The following is an 18,103-nucleotide window of genomic DNA, read 5'->3' as shown; positions in this document are numbered from 1 at the left end:
AGCCTAATCATTAGCAAGGCAGCTAACATTAGCAACTTCATGCAGTCTGAGAAAGCCAAACAGCTTACATTTTTAGTGACACGCACATGAACGTCTAGATGTAGAACATGGGCAAAATATCGAAAATTACTCAAAAGCTTATCATCAATATTGTGGATTTTTTATCACGATAAATATCGAGATCGTTTTATTGCCCAGCCCTAGCTGAAAGCCGTTTAGAATTTAGTTGAGAATGCTTTTGAACTGAATTTAAATCGAGGCATCAAACAGGATGCAAAGATATAGTTCAAATCTAAACTGGCAGAAGTTCAGTACAGTTACATTTAAAGATATTGATATACAATGTAATTTTGAAATGGTAATTTTTTCAGGATGAATTAGCCATAAAAATGTTACCTTTCACACAACATAGGGATATTTCCAAAAACATAAAGATGATACAAATAATAAATTTTGAAATGCTTACAGACATTTTTATTTTACAAAGTTAGTTGTTTTGTTGGGCCTATGAAAGTCCTCTGTGAATTGCGATTGAGTGAATTTCTCTTCCTGTCATTCAAATTCAAATTCTAACTCAATATCAAATTTCAACTAAAGAACTGACAAAAACAATTCTCAAATAAAAAAAAAACAATACAAGTAACCGCATTTGTGGCATAATTTTAACATATTTAGTATTTATTATGTAAATTTTATAAAAGCAGTTGAATTATTCTTTTAAAACATGTGCATTATTTGAACTATAATTTTTTTTGTATGGGTCGTGACATAAGAGGTCACTGTACTATAAAAACTGTAAGTTTTAGAATTAAAAAATTCCTCTCAAGCCCCCCAAAAAAACATTTTTGGTTTCCACCCTGCAAAAATTACTAATTTTGAAATCGCCCCCTAGTGACATAGAAGGTAGGAGTCATTTGAATAGTCCCGCCTCCTCAACATACATAATCATCTTGGTGAATTCAGAGAGAGAGAGAGAGAGCAGATTAGGGACACCAAAACTAGAAGTTGCACTATTGTTACTGTAGTTTGCTTTTAAACAACAAAAGAACCAGCTTGTTCTTCCAAACTTTCATTATTTCATTCATTATTGGACTCTGGCTACAGCTGGTACGGCAAGCCTGTTACCATAGTAACAGTAGTGTTTACAGGTCCTCAGGAAGACTGGGGAGCTGAAACTCGGTTATGGTAAGGGACGTTAAATTTCCGACACGGGCTCTACACGGTTAACCAATCACAACAGACTAGGCCAGCTGACCAATCAGAGCAGACTGGGCTTTTCAGAAAGGAGGGCTTTAAAGAGACAGGAGGTAAATCAAAGCGTTTTGGCCAGAGTATGAAGAAAGGGGAAAATAAATGTACAGTATGAGTTATATGAAAATTATGTGTTTTTTGAACATTAAAGCATGTAAATCTCGTCTACTAGACCCCCCAAAATAAAATTATGAACCTGTAAACTAGTATAATATGGGCTCTTTAAGATGTGGCATAAGGGACCCAGAAGTTATTGTGCTTTGGTTGTCTCTGCATAGCCTTCTAAAAAATCCCAACATTAAGAATGAGTGATTTAGTAAAACAAAGCATAAATAAGGGATTATAATTTTTTTTGGAGAACCATGATTCAGGCATTGCAAAGAAACTTGTACTGAAAGATGGAGCAGTACCAACTATATTGCACATGACAGTAATGCCGGTGAGTAACGAATGAAATTCTGTTTAATTTTCATGAGTTTGTTTTCTATGTCAGGATTTATGTTTATGGCATATTAACACATTATCAGAATGCCAATGTGGAGCAGATTGTGCCTACGGTTACTCACCAAAGAAATATAATTGATTTGAGATTAAGTGATTTATTATGTTCGAAAAATGCGTGATGCGACGAAAGACAGTGGTAAGGTAAAGGCTATTAAAGCTGCCAGCTGTCTTAACTGTAATGTGTTAACAAAGACAGCCTGTATTTTGGCTGAGATGAATGTGTCAGGTCACCCATTGTCCCATGATTAAGGCTATTCAATCAAGGGAGACCTAAATCGATTGTGCAGGGGAATCTCTACCTAGCATATATCTTGCATTTGTCGAGATGGTAAGCACATTAATGCAGAGAGAGAGACAGAGGAAACCCAAAAGCCCACCATCTCTTACTACTCTCTTTACAGCTATATACAGATGTACTGTCACTGCTGTCAGTTTTACATAGCATTACTCTATCACCAGATCTTGTATGCCTGACAATATAAGTATTGGGAAGCAACAGTGAGCAAATTTTGTTCAGTTTTCAGTTATTTAGTAGAACAACTGTGTGCTTTTCAATCAGATTATGTGCTTCTCACAATGAACGTGAATGGGTCCAATTATTTAAGATGATCATAAAAGTTTAAGTTGCAACTTTTTATCATATATTTGTATTGTTGTAAAAATACACATTAATTTATTCCCACTTATCCTATGTGAGGTTGCGAAGGTACTAGAGCCTATCCCAGGAACATGTATTTTTTTTTAATATATCTAATATTAGAAAAGCTGAAAATGAGCTTTGACTTTTACAAATGAAGATGTCTCTGCTAGTAATATGTTAGCCTAGATAAGATTATTCGAATGTTTATTAAGTTTATGTCTGTCAATACATTTCTGATTTTTTAAATTTTCGACTGCATAGAAGTCCTTTTTAAAAAATATATATATATTACTGACTTCAGTACTGGACATTAGTATGCAGATATTGACATAGTTCAGGAACCACAATCAATAAATCAACAAATAAATCAATAAAACGAGGTTCAGTTTTCACCATGGTACAATGTTAGATCAAAACATACATGTTCCAGCAAATAATAATGGACTAATTGCATCTCATATTAATTGAATAAACCATGTTCACCATACTTCATTATGCCTATGTCTACCTACTCAGAAATTGTGACTCAGAGCCAGTTCTAGACATTGAGAGGCACTAGGCAGAATTTCTTTTGGAGGCTCCCCAAATGATTTTTAATGAATTTGTATTTTATTTTTGCTTTTTATTGTTTAATGTGGCATGACCTACAACAAACTGGTAGCTCGTTCAAATAATCACTTTAACAATCTATTTAAAGCAGTACCCTTAACTACTTTTATATATATACACGTATATATATATATATATATATATATATATATATATACAGTGAGGAAAATAAGTATTTGAACACCCTGCTATTTTGCAAGTTCTCCCACTTAGAAATCATGGAGGGTCTGAAATTGTCATCGTAGGTGCATGTCCACTGTGAGAGACATAATCTAAAAAAAATCCAGAAATCACAATGAATGATTTTTTAACTATTTATTTGTATGATACTGCTGCAAATAAGTATTTGAACACCTGAGAAAATCAATGTTAATATTTGGTACAGTAGCCTTTGTTTGCAATTACAGAGGTCAAACGTTTCCTGTAGTTTTTCACCAGGTTTGCACACACTGCAGGAGGGATTTTGGCCCACTCCTCCACACAGATCTTCTCTAGATCAGTCAGGTTTCTGGGCTGTCGCTGAGAAACACGGAGTTTGAGCTCCCTCCAAAGATTCTCTATTGGGTTTAGGTCTGGAGACTGGCTAGGCCACGCCAGAACCTTGATATGCTTCTTACAGAGCCACTCCTTGGTTATCCTGGCTGTGTGCTTCGGGTCATTGTCATGTTGGAAGACCCAGCCTCGACCCATCTTCAATGCTCTAACTGAGGGAAGGAGGTTGTTCCCCAAAATCTCGCAATACATGGCCCCGGTCATCCTCTCCTTAATACAGTGCAGTCGCCCTGTCCCATGTGCAGAAAAACACCCCCAAAGCATGATGCTACCACCCCATGCTTCACAGTAGGGATGGTGTTCTTGGGATGGTACTCATCATTCTTCTTCCTCCAAAAACGGTTAGTGGAATTATGACCAAAAAGTTCTATTTTGGTCTCATCTGACCACATGACTTTCTCCCATGACTCCTCTGGATCATCCAAATCGTCATTGGCAAACTTAAGACGGGCCTTGACATGTGCTGGTTTAAGCAGGGGAACCTTCCGTGCCATGCATGATTTCAAACCATGACGTCTTAGTGTATTACCAACAGTAACCTTGGAAACGGTGGTCCCAGCTCTTTTCAGGTCATTGACCAGCTCCTTCCCTGTAGTTCTGGGCTGATTTCTCACCTTTCTTAGGATCATTGAGACCACACGAGGTGAGATCTTGCATGGAGCCCCAGTCCTAGGGAGATTGACAGTCATGTTTAGCTTCTTCCATTTTCTAATGATTGCTCCAACAGTGGACCTTTTTTCACCAAGCTGCTTGGCAATTTCCCCGTAGCCCTTTCCAGCCTTGTGGAGGTGTACAATTTTGTCTCTAGTGTCTTTGGACAGCTCTTTGGTCTTGGTCATGTTAGTAGTTGGATTCTTACTGATTGTATGGGGTGGACAGGTGTCTTTATGCACCTAATGACCTCAAATAGGTGCATCTAATTTAGGATAATAAATGGAGTGGAGGTGGACATTTTAAAGGCAGACTAACAGGTCTTTGAGGGTCAGAATGCTAGCTGATAGACAGGTGTTCAAATACTTATTTGCAGCTGTATCATACAAATAAATAGTTAAAAAATCATACATTGTGATTTCTGGATTTTTTTTTTAGATTATGTCTCTCACAGTGGACATGCACCTACGATGACAATTTTAGACCCCTCCATGATTTCTAAGTGGGAGAACTTGCAAAATAGCAGGGTGTTCAAATACTTATTTTCCTCACTGTATATATATATATATATATATATATATATATATATATATATATATATACATATATATATATAAATATATTTACAAGCTTTGGAAAATATGAAGTCAAGTAGTTTTCGACTAGTTCTTCCACAGAATTGCTCGGTGTATCCTGGCAACTTCTAAACAACATCCACTTTATCCGATAAAGTGATAAACCTGTGCACCTCATAAGAGCTGTCCACCTATAGAATGGATTTTCTGACATCTCTTGCAGATTTCATGCTGACTGAGACTAACCCTTAGCACTGAACAAATTAAATTCACATTCCAACATTGACTTGTTTAGAAAATAAAACATAGAGAGTGCAAAATAATCAATCCCATATCCATATCACGTTTTGAAATAATAATGACTTACTTGCATAACAATTAATATTCATGTTCAGATAAATTCTAGCCATTTCTGAAACCCATCAAAGAATATGCATTTTCTTATTTCGTGCTTTGTAGTAAACACTACAAGAATAAATACTACCATTTGAATACATATATTTATTGACATTTATTATACAGTACTGTATATTCATTATAATGTTATTATTTTAATTATGTTATCTTTCAACTACTAATATGGGTGCGTTTCCCAAACAATGACGTAACTCCCTGCTTAACCACCATTGTAAGATGCATCATTGGAGAAATTAACTAGCTTGTCACGGCACATTTGTCGGCCGCATACGTCATCGAGGCTGTCTCATTTCATAAAAGTGAGTAGGACACTTTGAATGCAGCCTTTCGAATGCGACCTTCTTTCATGGGAATTCGTGAATTGCATGAGGTGTAATCTTTGTGGGCACTCACAACCCACAATCTTTGCTTGAATAAAAATATCTAAAAAAATAACGCCAATTTGCCTATAAATATGATGTTCAAACGCATGTAATGTTTCCAAGTTGAAGTAGCTACCTCAGTAGATGGGTGCAGAGTATATAATATCTATAATTATATTAATATATAATTAAAATAAAGTATTAGACTATTTTCTTTTGTCTTTACATCTTTATAACTCTCCTAAAATTTACCTCATACATTCCTTTCCACCAGGACTTTGTTCCCTTCTCACTCAATGTGTTCGCACTTGTTAGAGTGGTATGCTGTCATAGCAACCATGTTACGTTCCATTTCCGTTTTTTCCTACGAAGGCCGTCTCGTTTAAACGAGACTTGTTTAAAGGATGATGCTCTGTATACTGCAGCCTTCAAAAGACATCTAGCACGTAGCCTTCGAAAGGAGACACAGCTTATGTCATAGTTACTATGTCACACTAGATCAGCATGCACCGTGTAATTAGACAGATGCATTGCGCTGCAATAGATGCGTTTCTCTCTACATCAGAATTCGGGGTTCTCCCGACACACTTGATCACAAAGGCACATGAGCACTCTTTAAATGGGCGTATTCTATTCAGAAGAGATCATTGATATGGCCTACTCCCTTCAAAGTCTTTACCTTCCACTGTGACAGCAGTGTAGGTTTGAAAGATGTGGGTTTTTTTAAAGCCATTTTTATTAAAAATTGTGACCCAGACAAAACTGACAACTGTGCATTAACAGTGACACACACTTTTTTTTTTATGCAAGTAAACGTGATTAAAGTCTTCACAGAATGAAACATGTATATACACTACAGGTCAAAACTTCTCATCTATGCTTAAATGTTTGAAATTAGTTTTTTAGACAAAAATATAATTGTGCCACCATATTCATTTATTAACTAAAATGTAATAAAAAAAAAGTTTTTAAAATTGACGACTTGGACCAAATAATAAAGAAAAGCAGCAAATATGTGCCCAGCATAGATGGGAACTCTTTCAATACTGTTTAAAAAGCATCCCAGAGTGATACCTCAAGGAGTTTGTTGAGAAAATGTCAAGAGTACATGTCTGCAAATTTTAGTCAATGGGTGATTACTAAATGCTAAAATATAACAGTTTTGATTTACTTGGGATTTTGTTTAGTCACAACATAATTCCCATAGCTCAATTTATGTTATTCCATAGTTTTGAAGACTTTACTATTATTCGAAAATGTGAAAAAAAAAAATATATATATATATATATTTTTATATATATATTATATATATATATATATATATATATATATATATATATACTCATTCCTTATATATAAAAGGAATGAGTAAGTGTTTCAAAACGTTTGACTGGTAGTGTATATATGGAATAAAATATATTTGTGTATTATATACACAACTTTGCGATGATGTTTGCGAATGTACGTTTGTACTATGGTTTCAGGAAACCCCAAATCGTTAAACTATGTTGGTAATGATGGAACTTACGACCACAATGCTTTTTGAATAGTCTAGACACATGGCATGGTGTTTCTACAAGAAACATGTTGAATTCAGTGTTTCTGTGTCAAAGTTCCACATCTTTAAGCTAGTTCTCTTCAAGTCAAGCTTAAGACTCATAAGCATGACTTGTCGGGCAATTTTATTTGATTGCCTCAATTTCTCCTGCTCTTGTTTTTGCGTACAGCTCATTAAATTGATTTAGTCTCTTGAGTGTGGCTGCGTGATACAGTGCAGAGGGAACATTACCTCCACCAAGAAGACGTGTCCGAGATTGCAGAGGAGGCTGTCCCCCTCCACCTTGAAGGTTTATGTATAGACGCCATATCAGCTCACCATGACGCAGTGGCCGGTAAGTCCCTAGGGAAGCACGATCTGATTATCAGGTTTCTTAGAGGTGCCCGGAGGCTGAACCCTCCCAGGCCATGCCTGTTCCCCTCATGGGATCTCTCCGTGGTCCTTTCAGGCCTTCAGAGACCCCCTTCAAGCTGCTAGAATCAGTCGAGCTCAAAGCCCTCTCCTTGAAGACAGCCCTTCTGATCACGCTCGCTTCCATAAAGAGGGTTGGGGACCTGCAAGCGTTCTCTGTCAGCGACACTTGCCTAGAGTTCGGCCAGGCAGACACCCATGCCGTCCTAAGACTGCGACTGGGCTATGTGCCCAAGGTTCCTACGACCCCCTTCAGGGACCAGGTAGTGAACCTGCAAGCGCTGCCCCGGGAGGAGGCAGACTCAGCCTTTTCGTTGCTCTGTACGGTTCGTGCTTTGCGTACCTATGTGGACCGCACGCAGAGCTTTAGATGTTTTGAGCAGCTCTTTGTCTGCTTTGGTGGACAGCAGAGAGAGAACACTGACTCCAAACAGAGGCTTTCCAACTGGGTCATTGACGCCATCGCTTTGGCCTATCACACCCAGGCCGTGCCTGCCCCCTTGCGGGTTCGAGCACACTCGACGAGAAGTGTGGAATCCTCGTGGGCACTGGCCAACAGCACCTCCCTAGCAGACATGTACAGAGCAGCGGGCTGGGCAACACCCAGTACCTTTACGAGCTTTTACAATCTCAGGGTTAAGTCGGTCTCGTCCTGTGCGCTCTCAGGTCCGAGCACGTAGAACTTGTGAATGTGCTGTGTTTATAAAGGTGATGCTACATTAAAGTTGAAGTATGTAACTTTTTCTGTGTTAAATACTTTCTCCTATCCCAGCTTAATATGCAGAGACAACTATTAGTTTGGTTTTAACAACCTGCTTAGACCCGCCCCAACAAAATTAATCAGTACCCAACTCACGTCATTGGTTATCTCTTTGTTTGACCAATGGAAGACATGGGGTGTATTCAGAAAGCTGTTCTGAAAAAGTTTACTTTTGCAATTCTGTTTGGTGGTGTACATACTTCAGTTTTAAGAATTTAAAGTCAACAGTCATGTAAACTACATACATAGCAGCAAGCAAATTTCCTCAACCTGGTTTTCTAAACAGGTCAGGTAATTGATCAATTACGTGATGACCTCCGTTGACAAGCATGAATCCACACATTATATAAATGGCAATCTCAAGGTCTTTCATGCAGTGGTGAATGATTTTTTGATGGCAGTTTTTCATGACAGTATGTAAGACTTATGGCCAGCATTAACTACAGTTTATACCTAACAAGTGCTTGCTTCAGTGCAAAGGCAAGGATAGGACATTTATCATTCAAGACACTACATCCTAAGGCACAAACCTTTTCTATGGAGGCCGTTCACAGCAGTCTAAAGGAAATGTGGTTCAGTTCATATGTAAAAATGTGTAGAAAATAAATTATTCAACATATTTGAGCATACATGTAAGTTATTACTCGGATGCTTTCCGTAGTTTATCTATTAGTTTCAATCAGAGGCCAAATTGTCAACTGCCAATGGCATACTTACTTCAAAAGGATAGTTCCCCTAACGTTTGTATATTCTATCATCAACACACCCTCATATTGTTCCAAACCCTAAAGACTTCTCTGAAGGAACACAAAAGGAGATGTTATAGGCATAATATTAGCCTCAGTCACCATTCACTTTCATTGTATAGAAAAAAAGATGCAATGAATGAGAATAGTGACTGAGGCTAATATTCTGCCTAACATTTCCTTTTGTGTTCCATGTAAGAAAGAAAGTCAAACGGGTTTAGAACAACATGAATATGAGTAAGTTACTTTTAGTTCATCCAAAAATGATCCTTTTTAAGTAAAGTTTATTTCCAAAAACATCAGGTAACAACAAAAATAATTTATCTCCTTGGCATAGTGGATTCAATGCTGGATAATCACGAAGAAAGTGTGCACTGGCAGCTGGGATAAGAAGGGCCCATCTGGAGGATCAGTTTTTATCTGTTTGACTTCAGGGCTTTTGAACATCTGACTAAGTTTAGGCAGAATCATTTGTGCTTCTTCATTGGCACACATAAACAAACACATATAAGAAATCTTGGGAATTTTGAGTATGATTTAGGTGATATTGACCCTGTGCTCAGCGTTCTAGCTGTGATACTTTGCCTTAATGATAGTCTAAATATTCAGTGACCAGTATGAAATACAAAGTAATCTTATTTGTAACAGCTCTATTTAGTAATTGTTCATTATTATACGGAAGTGTATGTGATTATGGACAGGATGCGTCTTTGTTTACTAGAAAATTACACAGTTATCATGTTGAAATTGTCATCATAATCTACTTTTAAATAATCTTTCCTTATATTAGATCTCAGATGGGTTAAAAATCGAATTTCAACAGGTAATTTTCCTTTTATCCATTACGTAGCCAAAAGTGTCATGGACATCCCTTCAAATTAACAGGTTTGGCTAAGCACCTTAATACCAGTGAAGAAAATGCTACAGCATAGTATGACAATATAGAGAATTGTATGCTACCAACTTTGTGGCAACAGCTTGGCATGAGCCCTTTTATTTTCCAGAATGACAATGACCCTGAGAAAATCAAGGTCCATAAAGAAATGGTTTCCGGAGTCTTATATGGAAGACTTTGACTGGGCTGCAAAATCCCTTAACCCCAATGAACACCTTTAGGATGAATTGAAAACCAACTGCAATCCATGCCCCTCCAGACACTTGAAACATTTAGGAAGAGGGACAATTTGTCCTACACTATTGCTTCATATATGTTAATTATGGGGGCTGTGGCCAAGGACCACTCAGGATGAAATCCATTAGCTTTGAGTGCTAAAGTAGCCGTACAATTGGAAGAAAAAGAGCTAGCAACAACCTCTTTAGAGTTACGGTAAATAATCTAATAAGAGGTCTACTGTAGCTGAGTGGTTTAGTCGAGTGTCCTTAATGTTGTCGCTTTCTCACTCTCTCTCTCTCTAACCCTCTGTTCCTATCACATTCTCACCAGCCTTCCACTGCAGGAGTCTCCAATTAACACTACTTACTACTAATGACAGGGCAGAGCTCACTATACTCGTGCCCCACCATTAGTGCAGAACGGAGCAGGCACCAAACCAGTAGATAGTTCTTTAATGAGGGAATGTGTCTTGACAATTTATACATTAAGAACTGAGATAAAAAGGAATGGGGAGACATTCTCTGGGCATGAAGTGTCAATACCAGCAGAGGTATTACATTTTTTTTTTTGTTAAAACATTGACCACAAGAATAACTTGAGGAGGGCTAATTAGTGACAATGTGATCCACCAGGTACATGGTGGGCTGGCAGCACACTACTACTACTAACAATATAATCAATCAATGAATATCAATTACAATAATGTTATTATTATTACATATATATATATATATATATATATATATATATATATATATATATATATATATATATATATATATATATATATATATATATATTTATGACATTAAATATAACATCATGAATAAAAATTTTAAATGGCAGATGCTTGCACATAGTCTACTATTGTGCAATTTGTCTCGTAATATATCCTATAATAAGAATATAAATTATACATTTACAATACAGTGCAGCATGAAGATATAGAATAATAACATACAGTTCAGATCAGATATATTTAACAGGTGGGGGATGTATAGTATCACAAAATATAACAACTTCGGTTCACCGGCACAGAAATACCAATAATCCACCATCCAACTTACATAATTTTTACAAAAATGCAATTGCAATCTTAAATAGCTACAGTACAATAATTATTACCATAATTTCTTCCTGTTTTTTCTTCCTGGTGTAGTCAGGTTGATTCAGTCATGTTAAATAATATTTATGACTCGAATAAAACTGTTACTGTAATTTAGGTGTTACCGCATGTAACAAGTTCTTTAGGTTAACATTTTTTTAGTGTACTTGACTAATCACCATAAAAAAAACTAATATGTACAGTAACCATTCTATTTCAATTCATTCAATACAATGACAAATCTGACTGTGGGCCTCAGATTAGAAGCAGCAAAATGTTGTTGTCCTAAGCTGATCAAAGGAGCCGCTAGTCTCCAATTACTGTCTTTCTCTTTCAATAGCAGCCAATAATTAACTTCAGCAAAGCATTCTACATATTTTCTCTATAAAGAACACCTATCCCCATGAGACAAGATAGCATATGAACTGAATTTCCATTCAGCTATTCAAACTTTACGAGGTGAGTCACCGTGGCTGGCGTGATTGAATCTTGAATATCAGAGAATGGCACAGACCCACTTCAACAGGCTGAAAATGTCAAGATATTTAGCATTATTAAAATGAAGCAGGGTCACATGCAGGTAACACAAGGATTAGCAGTTGTAATGCGGAAATATCTGATGTACTAAGAAAGGATAAATGTACTTCTTAATATATAATCCTAGAATAGGCTTGATATAATATATTGATAAAATTTGCAGATAAATACTGTTTTAATGTTTTGGAAGAACACCAACAAGACAATCTGCTTTTAAAGTAGTCTGAAAAAGTGAAAAACTAAGTATGGCAAACATGCAAATATGAGCTGACCTTTGGTAAGCGTGAGTGACATCAAGCTGGAAGGGCTACAATAATGGAAAGTTATAGCTGAACAATGTGTTTTAGGGGCAGAGTTAATTATACCACAGACCAGCAGCACTGCCACACCTCTGCTGAGAGCACACTGTCTCAGAGCTTGGTGACAGAATAATAAGTCCTTGTCAACCTCTACACACCCATGTCTCAGACCTAACAAGATGCGCACAGAGAAAAGAAACTGATTACCAGTACATGGTCTGATTAACAGCCAGATGTTCCTTTTTTTTTTTTTTTTAAAGCCACAAAGGAGAATACCCTTTTGTTCCAGCAGAGAGGGCTGGCTATAAGATATTTGATAATAAAGGCTCATTTTTAAGTGTTTCCATTCTGAAAAGAATTGAGCATCTACATCAGAGGTAATGTAGGTCCTATTTACAATTTTTGATCAGTCAGATTGCCACTTACACATGGCCATGTACATATGTCTCTGCTTAAAAGTATATAAATCAGATTTACTAAAAAATATGTATAGTTTACATTTTTCCAACTGTTAGTCTACTGTACTTATATAACTGTTAATAAAAAGATTTTCAGTAGATTTACGTGTATTTTTTCTGTTAACGATAATAGCACTGACTCGATGTGGCTCATAAAAATAAAATAAAACAAAGAGGTGGATGTAATTCCTTTGACAAATGAAGTACAAAAGGCAAAAAAGCTGCTATGTGCCATATCTTTTATCCTAGTGCTCTCAAACATCCGTATTTTGTTTTATATGTAACTTAAACTACCTCCTAAAATGGGTTGCTATCTGTCTCGAATGCATCTTGGAGAGGATTTACACTTCCAGTTCCAGCCTGATCTCATAAAAATTATGTGACGGTGACATTTTTGCTTAATATGTTATTAAGTGGTTCATTTCATGTATGGCAGAAATGTCCAGTGTGTGGCTCTAAAAGCGAGTTAAATTTTCTATCGAACAAATACGATGTTTTCAAGGTTAATACTCTTGAAAATCCTACCACCCTACCATAAAAACCTTACTCCTAAACCTAACTGATATCATCATAAATGATTTAATTGCTGAAGCAACCACGTCATTTTAATCCTTTTAAGACACTTTTCTTTTACGTGTCGACTCACATGCTCTTCAGGACTCAATACTCATTTAGCAAAAATGTAGGCATAACGTGATTCAGGTGGGTCTTTCATGATCGGATGGCTATAAGTAAAAACACTTTTAAGGGATAGTTTACCCCCATAAAGAAAATTCTCATAAATAATTTACTCGCTCTCATGCCATCTCAGATGTATGACTTTCTTTCTTCTGCAGAACACAAATGACGATTTTTAGAAGAATATCTCAGCTCTGTAGCACCAATGCAAGTGAATGGTAACCAAAACTTTGGAGCACATGAAAGCACATAAAGGCAGCATATAAGTAATCCATATAACTCCAGTGGTTTAATCCATGTCTTCTAAAGCAATTGATTCAGTTTTGGGTGAGAACAGACCAAAATGTAACACATTTTTCACTGCCATTGCAGTCTTAAGGCATGATCGTGATTGCAAGCTTGATTACACATCCTAGTGCTTGACGCATGCGCAGGGCGCTAGAGGAAGTTTAATCGAGCTTGAAATCATGATTGCTAAGGAGACTTATTGAAAAAAGGGTTACATTTTGGTCTGTTCTCACTCAAAACCAATTGGATTGCTTCAGAAGACATACATTAAACCACTTGAGTCTGATGGATAACTTTTATGCTGCCTTTATGTGCTATGTGGAGCTTCAAAGTTTTGCCACCCATTCACTTGCATTGCATATACCTACAGAGCTATTCAGAGAAATTCTTCTAAAAATCTTCATTTGTGTTCTGCAGAAGAAAAAAGTCATACACATCTAGGATGGCATGAGGGTGAGTAAATGATGAGAGAATTTGCATTTTTTGGTTGTAATATTCCTTTAAGCGACCCAGTATAAATCCATTTTAAATCTATGTACGCCTCTGCACCAATAGTTTAGTCTCAGCACTAAACTTCCTGATGAAAGCTGGCTGTTTTTGGCTCAGTAAGAGACCCAGAGCAGAGCAACAATGATGCCTCCTCGTTCTGTGCCCAGAGCCCTTTGAAGGAGTTTTTCCTTCAGGCAGAGGCAGGATTTCAGAATATCTCAGTGTAGCATGTGAAAAAGAAAGATCAGATTTCCGTCTCTTATGAAATAAGGATTGCTTGGCAAAACCATTAGAGGAAGAGACTGTGTTTGTTGCCAAACATAGCAGGCAACTAATCTGAGATGAGGTGTGATGTTCTTTTATGAGTTTAGTTAGCCTTGTGCTTGAAATCTATTAATGCATCTGAATCTATTAACAGGCTAATAAACTCAGACATCTCCATAACAAAAATAGGAAAGAGAATTGATTTTGTTCATCTAATCCTGCTGTCAATAACTACTATTTTGATAATGAGCAGTAAGCTAGAAGATGCTTTTATCCAAATCAACATATATTTATTTTAGAGGTATTCTCCCTTGAACAACCTGAAGCGATTCATCACATTGCTCCTGGTTTGGACACAGTGTAACGTGCATTAATACATGTTTTAATCAACAAGATAAAACAGATTAGCATATACAAGCATGTCAATGTAGCCCAACGTGTGCAACAACAAGGTCTGAAAAGTCTTTTCAGTGTTATCCAAGTTTTATCTTGTCAAATTTGCTATGGTATATGTCAGCCGATGTGTTTCATGAGTTTCAAAAGAGAGGCTGCTGCACTGCATACAGGGCTTTTATTAACAATCCTCTACGTTTCAGATCAACAATGTCATTTTCAGTTATTCTGAGTTCTGTGCAAATGCTTTTGATGATGAATGTCAGTGTGAAGTGGAGTGATGGAGAGGACAGAATCGTTTGTACTGCAACATCAAAAAGTAGCTTCCCATTTGAAGAACAAACACACAGCATAGGCAACCGTGCGGCCACACTCCCCAGTGGATAACTCTGAACGGTTGATGACATACTGACCTTGACCTTAAGAGTTAGACACGAAAAGCTTAGCATAGGAGAAAGATGGGGTCAAAACAATGATGTACATTGCTGAAAAAAAGCATTAATTATTGGATATAATTTTTGACTAATTGTATTCAAATTAGAGAACAATAACAGTAACACACACACACACACACACACACACACACACACACACACTTTTGTTACTTTTATTATTTAGTCATTTTAATACAAACAATTAGTCACAAATTATTTTGGTGGTGAATTGTTTTTTTTTTTGGAGGGTGGCTGAGGTTGTCTGTCCTTAAAGGGATAATTCACCCACAAATTAAAATGATCTCATAATCTATGCAGCCTCATGCCATCCCAGATGTGTATGACTTTCTTTATTTTGCAGAACACAAACACAAATTTTTAAAAAGATTTCAGCTCTATAGGTCCATACTATGCAAGTGAACGGTGACCAAAACTTTGAAGCATAAAAAATCACATAAAGAAAGCATAAAAGAAATCCATAAGACTCCACTGGTTAAATCCATATCTTCAGAAGCGATATAATAGGTGTGGGTGAGAAACAGATCAATATTTAAGTCCTTTTTTACTTTAAATCTCCAACTTTGACCAGCACTGACCAGTAGGTGGCGATATGCACGAAGAATGTGAATCGCCAAAACACAAAAAAACGAGGAATTGAAAATAAAAGTGGAGATTTATTGTAAAATGAACATTAATATTGATCTATTTCTCACGTATTATGCCGCTTCTGAAGATATTGATTTAACCACTGGATTCTTATGGATTACTTTTATGCTGCCTTTATGTGCTTTTTGGTCTTCAAAGTTTTAGTCACCATTCACTTGCATTGTGAGGAACAACAGAGCTGAAATCTTCATTTGTGTTCTGCAAAAGAAAGAAAGACACACATGGGATGGCGAGGGTGAGTAAATGATGAGAGAACTTACATTTTTAGAGGAACTACTCTTTTAACATATTCTGTGTTCAACATAATAAAGCAATTCATACAGGTTTGGAACAACATGAGGATGAGTAAATGATGACAACATTTTCATTTTTGCACAAACTATTCTTTTATAGAAAAAAGTCATAGTCACATGAAGTTACATGTGTCAGGGTCAACAGCAATATGAAGAAAGATTCCAATGTTCAATAAATAATTCAATTTAAAACACACACCAAAACATTATTTGATGGGGGAAAAAAATGAATTATCAATGTCTATGAGTTATGTATCCTGGAAGTAAGCAGTTGTCTTAAAATATGCTGGTATTTTGCATGGAAGCTTTGCATGACTCAGCATTAGAATATATTTGTCTGACTGGCTCTAAATCACCAAAGCAAAGCACGGTTCCCTTCTCGATTTTCCAGAGGATTCATGCTCTGTGTTTTGGTGGAGAACTGACACAACACAAATGATGCTGAAGACATTCATACCGACCAAATAAAAATTTGAAATCATAAGTTTTTTGCTGGCTGTCGAAAATCCACAGCACCTACAGTGGTGAAAAATAATCTCATGCTAAAATAATCTCATGCACCCTAGCACTGAAAAACTTGTGTGGGTGCTTGTAAGCATTACTGAATGGCTCATTCTTGAAAAATGCACAATGCACTCCGCAGCAAAATTATGTCACATTAAAAAGCAAATATGTTTATTCTCTCATGCACAGACATATACAATTCTCTGCTGAGTCAATAGGTCTCCACATTTTAGAACCTGATCAGAATGAAAATCTATTGATTTACACACACTCATTGGCTTGACTTGCAGAGGTCTTCACAAATTATCTCTGGGCCCGTGTCAGTCAAGTAAAGACTCAATTGGATGTGATATGAGCCTTAAGCTAAGTGTTTACAACCAAGATAATTAATATTGATAATAAATGATAACCCACAAGCCCCATGTGCAGGAAGACTCCAATCGAGAGACAGAGAGAGGCAAAATAAGAGAAAATGAGAGAAAGAAAAGGAATAACAGCATAGATGTCACTCTTTTGATCTAAAACCAGGTCATGCCGTGCGTTACCCAGAACAATTGTGCTTAAGCACAACATTGGCTTATTCAGCCAATGTTACATTGTGAAGTGCAGGAATACTTTGAGTGTTTTTGCCAGGCAATGCTTTCTTGTTCCTTCATATTTGCAATGAGGTGAAACAGAGTAACAACAGAAACCCTTTTCTGCTAGGTGCACATGTACACAGAACAGCTGAGACGCTAGTCGATCCTTATACGATGAGACATTTTACTCATGAAGGCGTTCTGCTGATGTTGGCACAATCCATGGAACCTAACAGTTTACAGTATGTACTTAGAGCAGGATTCAAACATACATTACTGTCAATGCCACACTTAAAAATGTGGGAAACTCCTTTTAATACCTTTAATTAATAAGTTGTCTTTAACAAACATTATATAATGCTTAAGACCATCACAGCCATGAACAATGATTTGCAAGTCGGTTGCATGGGAATTCTACAGAGCATTTGATTGGATCAAATCTGTGTATACTGAAGATGTCATACAAGTGGAATACATAGACATGGATGCTACAAGTCCTAAAGTTTACCATGTAATGCTGTATGGTTATAAAAAAAAGCATAATTCAAGGAGGTGCATCTAAAAATGTTTTAAAATGCATGTAAAAAAACCAAGTGTAATTTTGGCATGCACAGAAAACGAACGTTACATACCTTTCGTAGAAGGCAGCAGATCCTCTCAATGTTCCGAAGCCTTTCACGCTGTTAAGAGAAAATAAGACCTTTTAACTCTCCCATAACATCTAAAATGCCAGTATCAAGGACAAAACATTCAGACTTGACTTAAAATGTGATTGTATGCGTATGCATGTGTTTATGCATTTTATGTGTGTCGCACAGTGGTTATGGCTTTAAAATGCCACTGCTGCCTAAGGCTTTTGTTTTCCCAGTTCTTGGCCTATGTTCCCTTGAAGAATCATAGAGCACTATATACTGGCAAGGACATCAAGGGACATGCATTTAGAAAAACAACTGTCAAGAGGTGGAAA

The 18,103-nt window shown here is 36.7% G+C and overlaps 1 protein-coding gene across 2 annotated transcripts in view; it reads right to left on the bottom strand.

Annotated features, from left to right (window-relative positions):
- cnih3 (cornichon family AMPA receptor auxiliary protein 3) overlaps window positions 1–18,103 on the bottom strand; it is a 59,670-nt gene that overhangs the window by 15,839 nt on the left and 25,728 nt on the right. For both annotated transcript variants that reach the window (XM_052098327.1, XM_052098326.1), the window contains exon 3: window positions 17,769–17,816. In XM_052098327.1, the coding sequence (XP_051954287.1) occupies window positions 17,769–17,816 (48 nt within the window). The remainder of the gene's footprint in view (window positions 1–17,768; window positions 17,817–18,103) is intronic.

Source organism: Xyrauchen texanus, chromosome 30 (assembly GCF_025860055.1).
Source record: "Xyrauchen texanus isolate HMW12.3.18 chromosome 30, RBS_HiC_50CHRs, whole genome shotgun sequence".
In the NCBI taxonomy this organism is placed as follows: domain Eukaryota; kingdom Metazoa; phylum Chordata; class Actinopteri; order Cypriniformes; family Catostomidae; genus Xyrauchen; species Xyrauchen texanus.
This window is presented reverse-complemented; position numbering and strand designations above follow the sequence as displayed.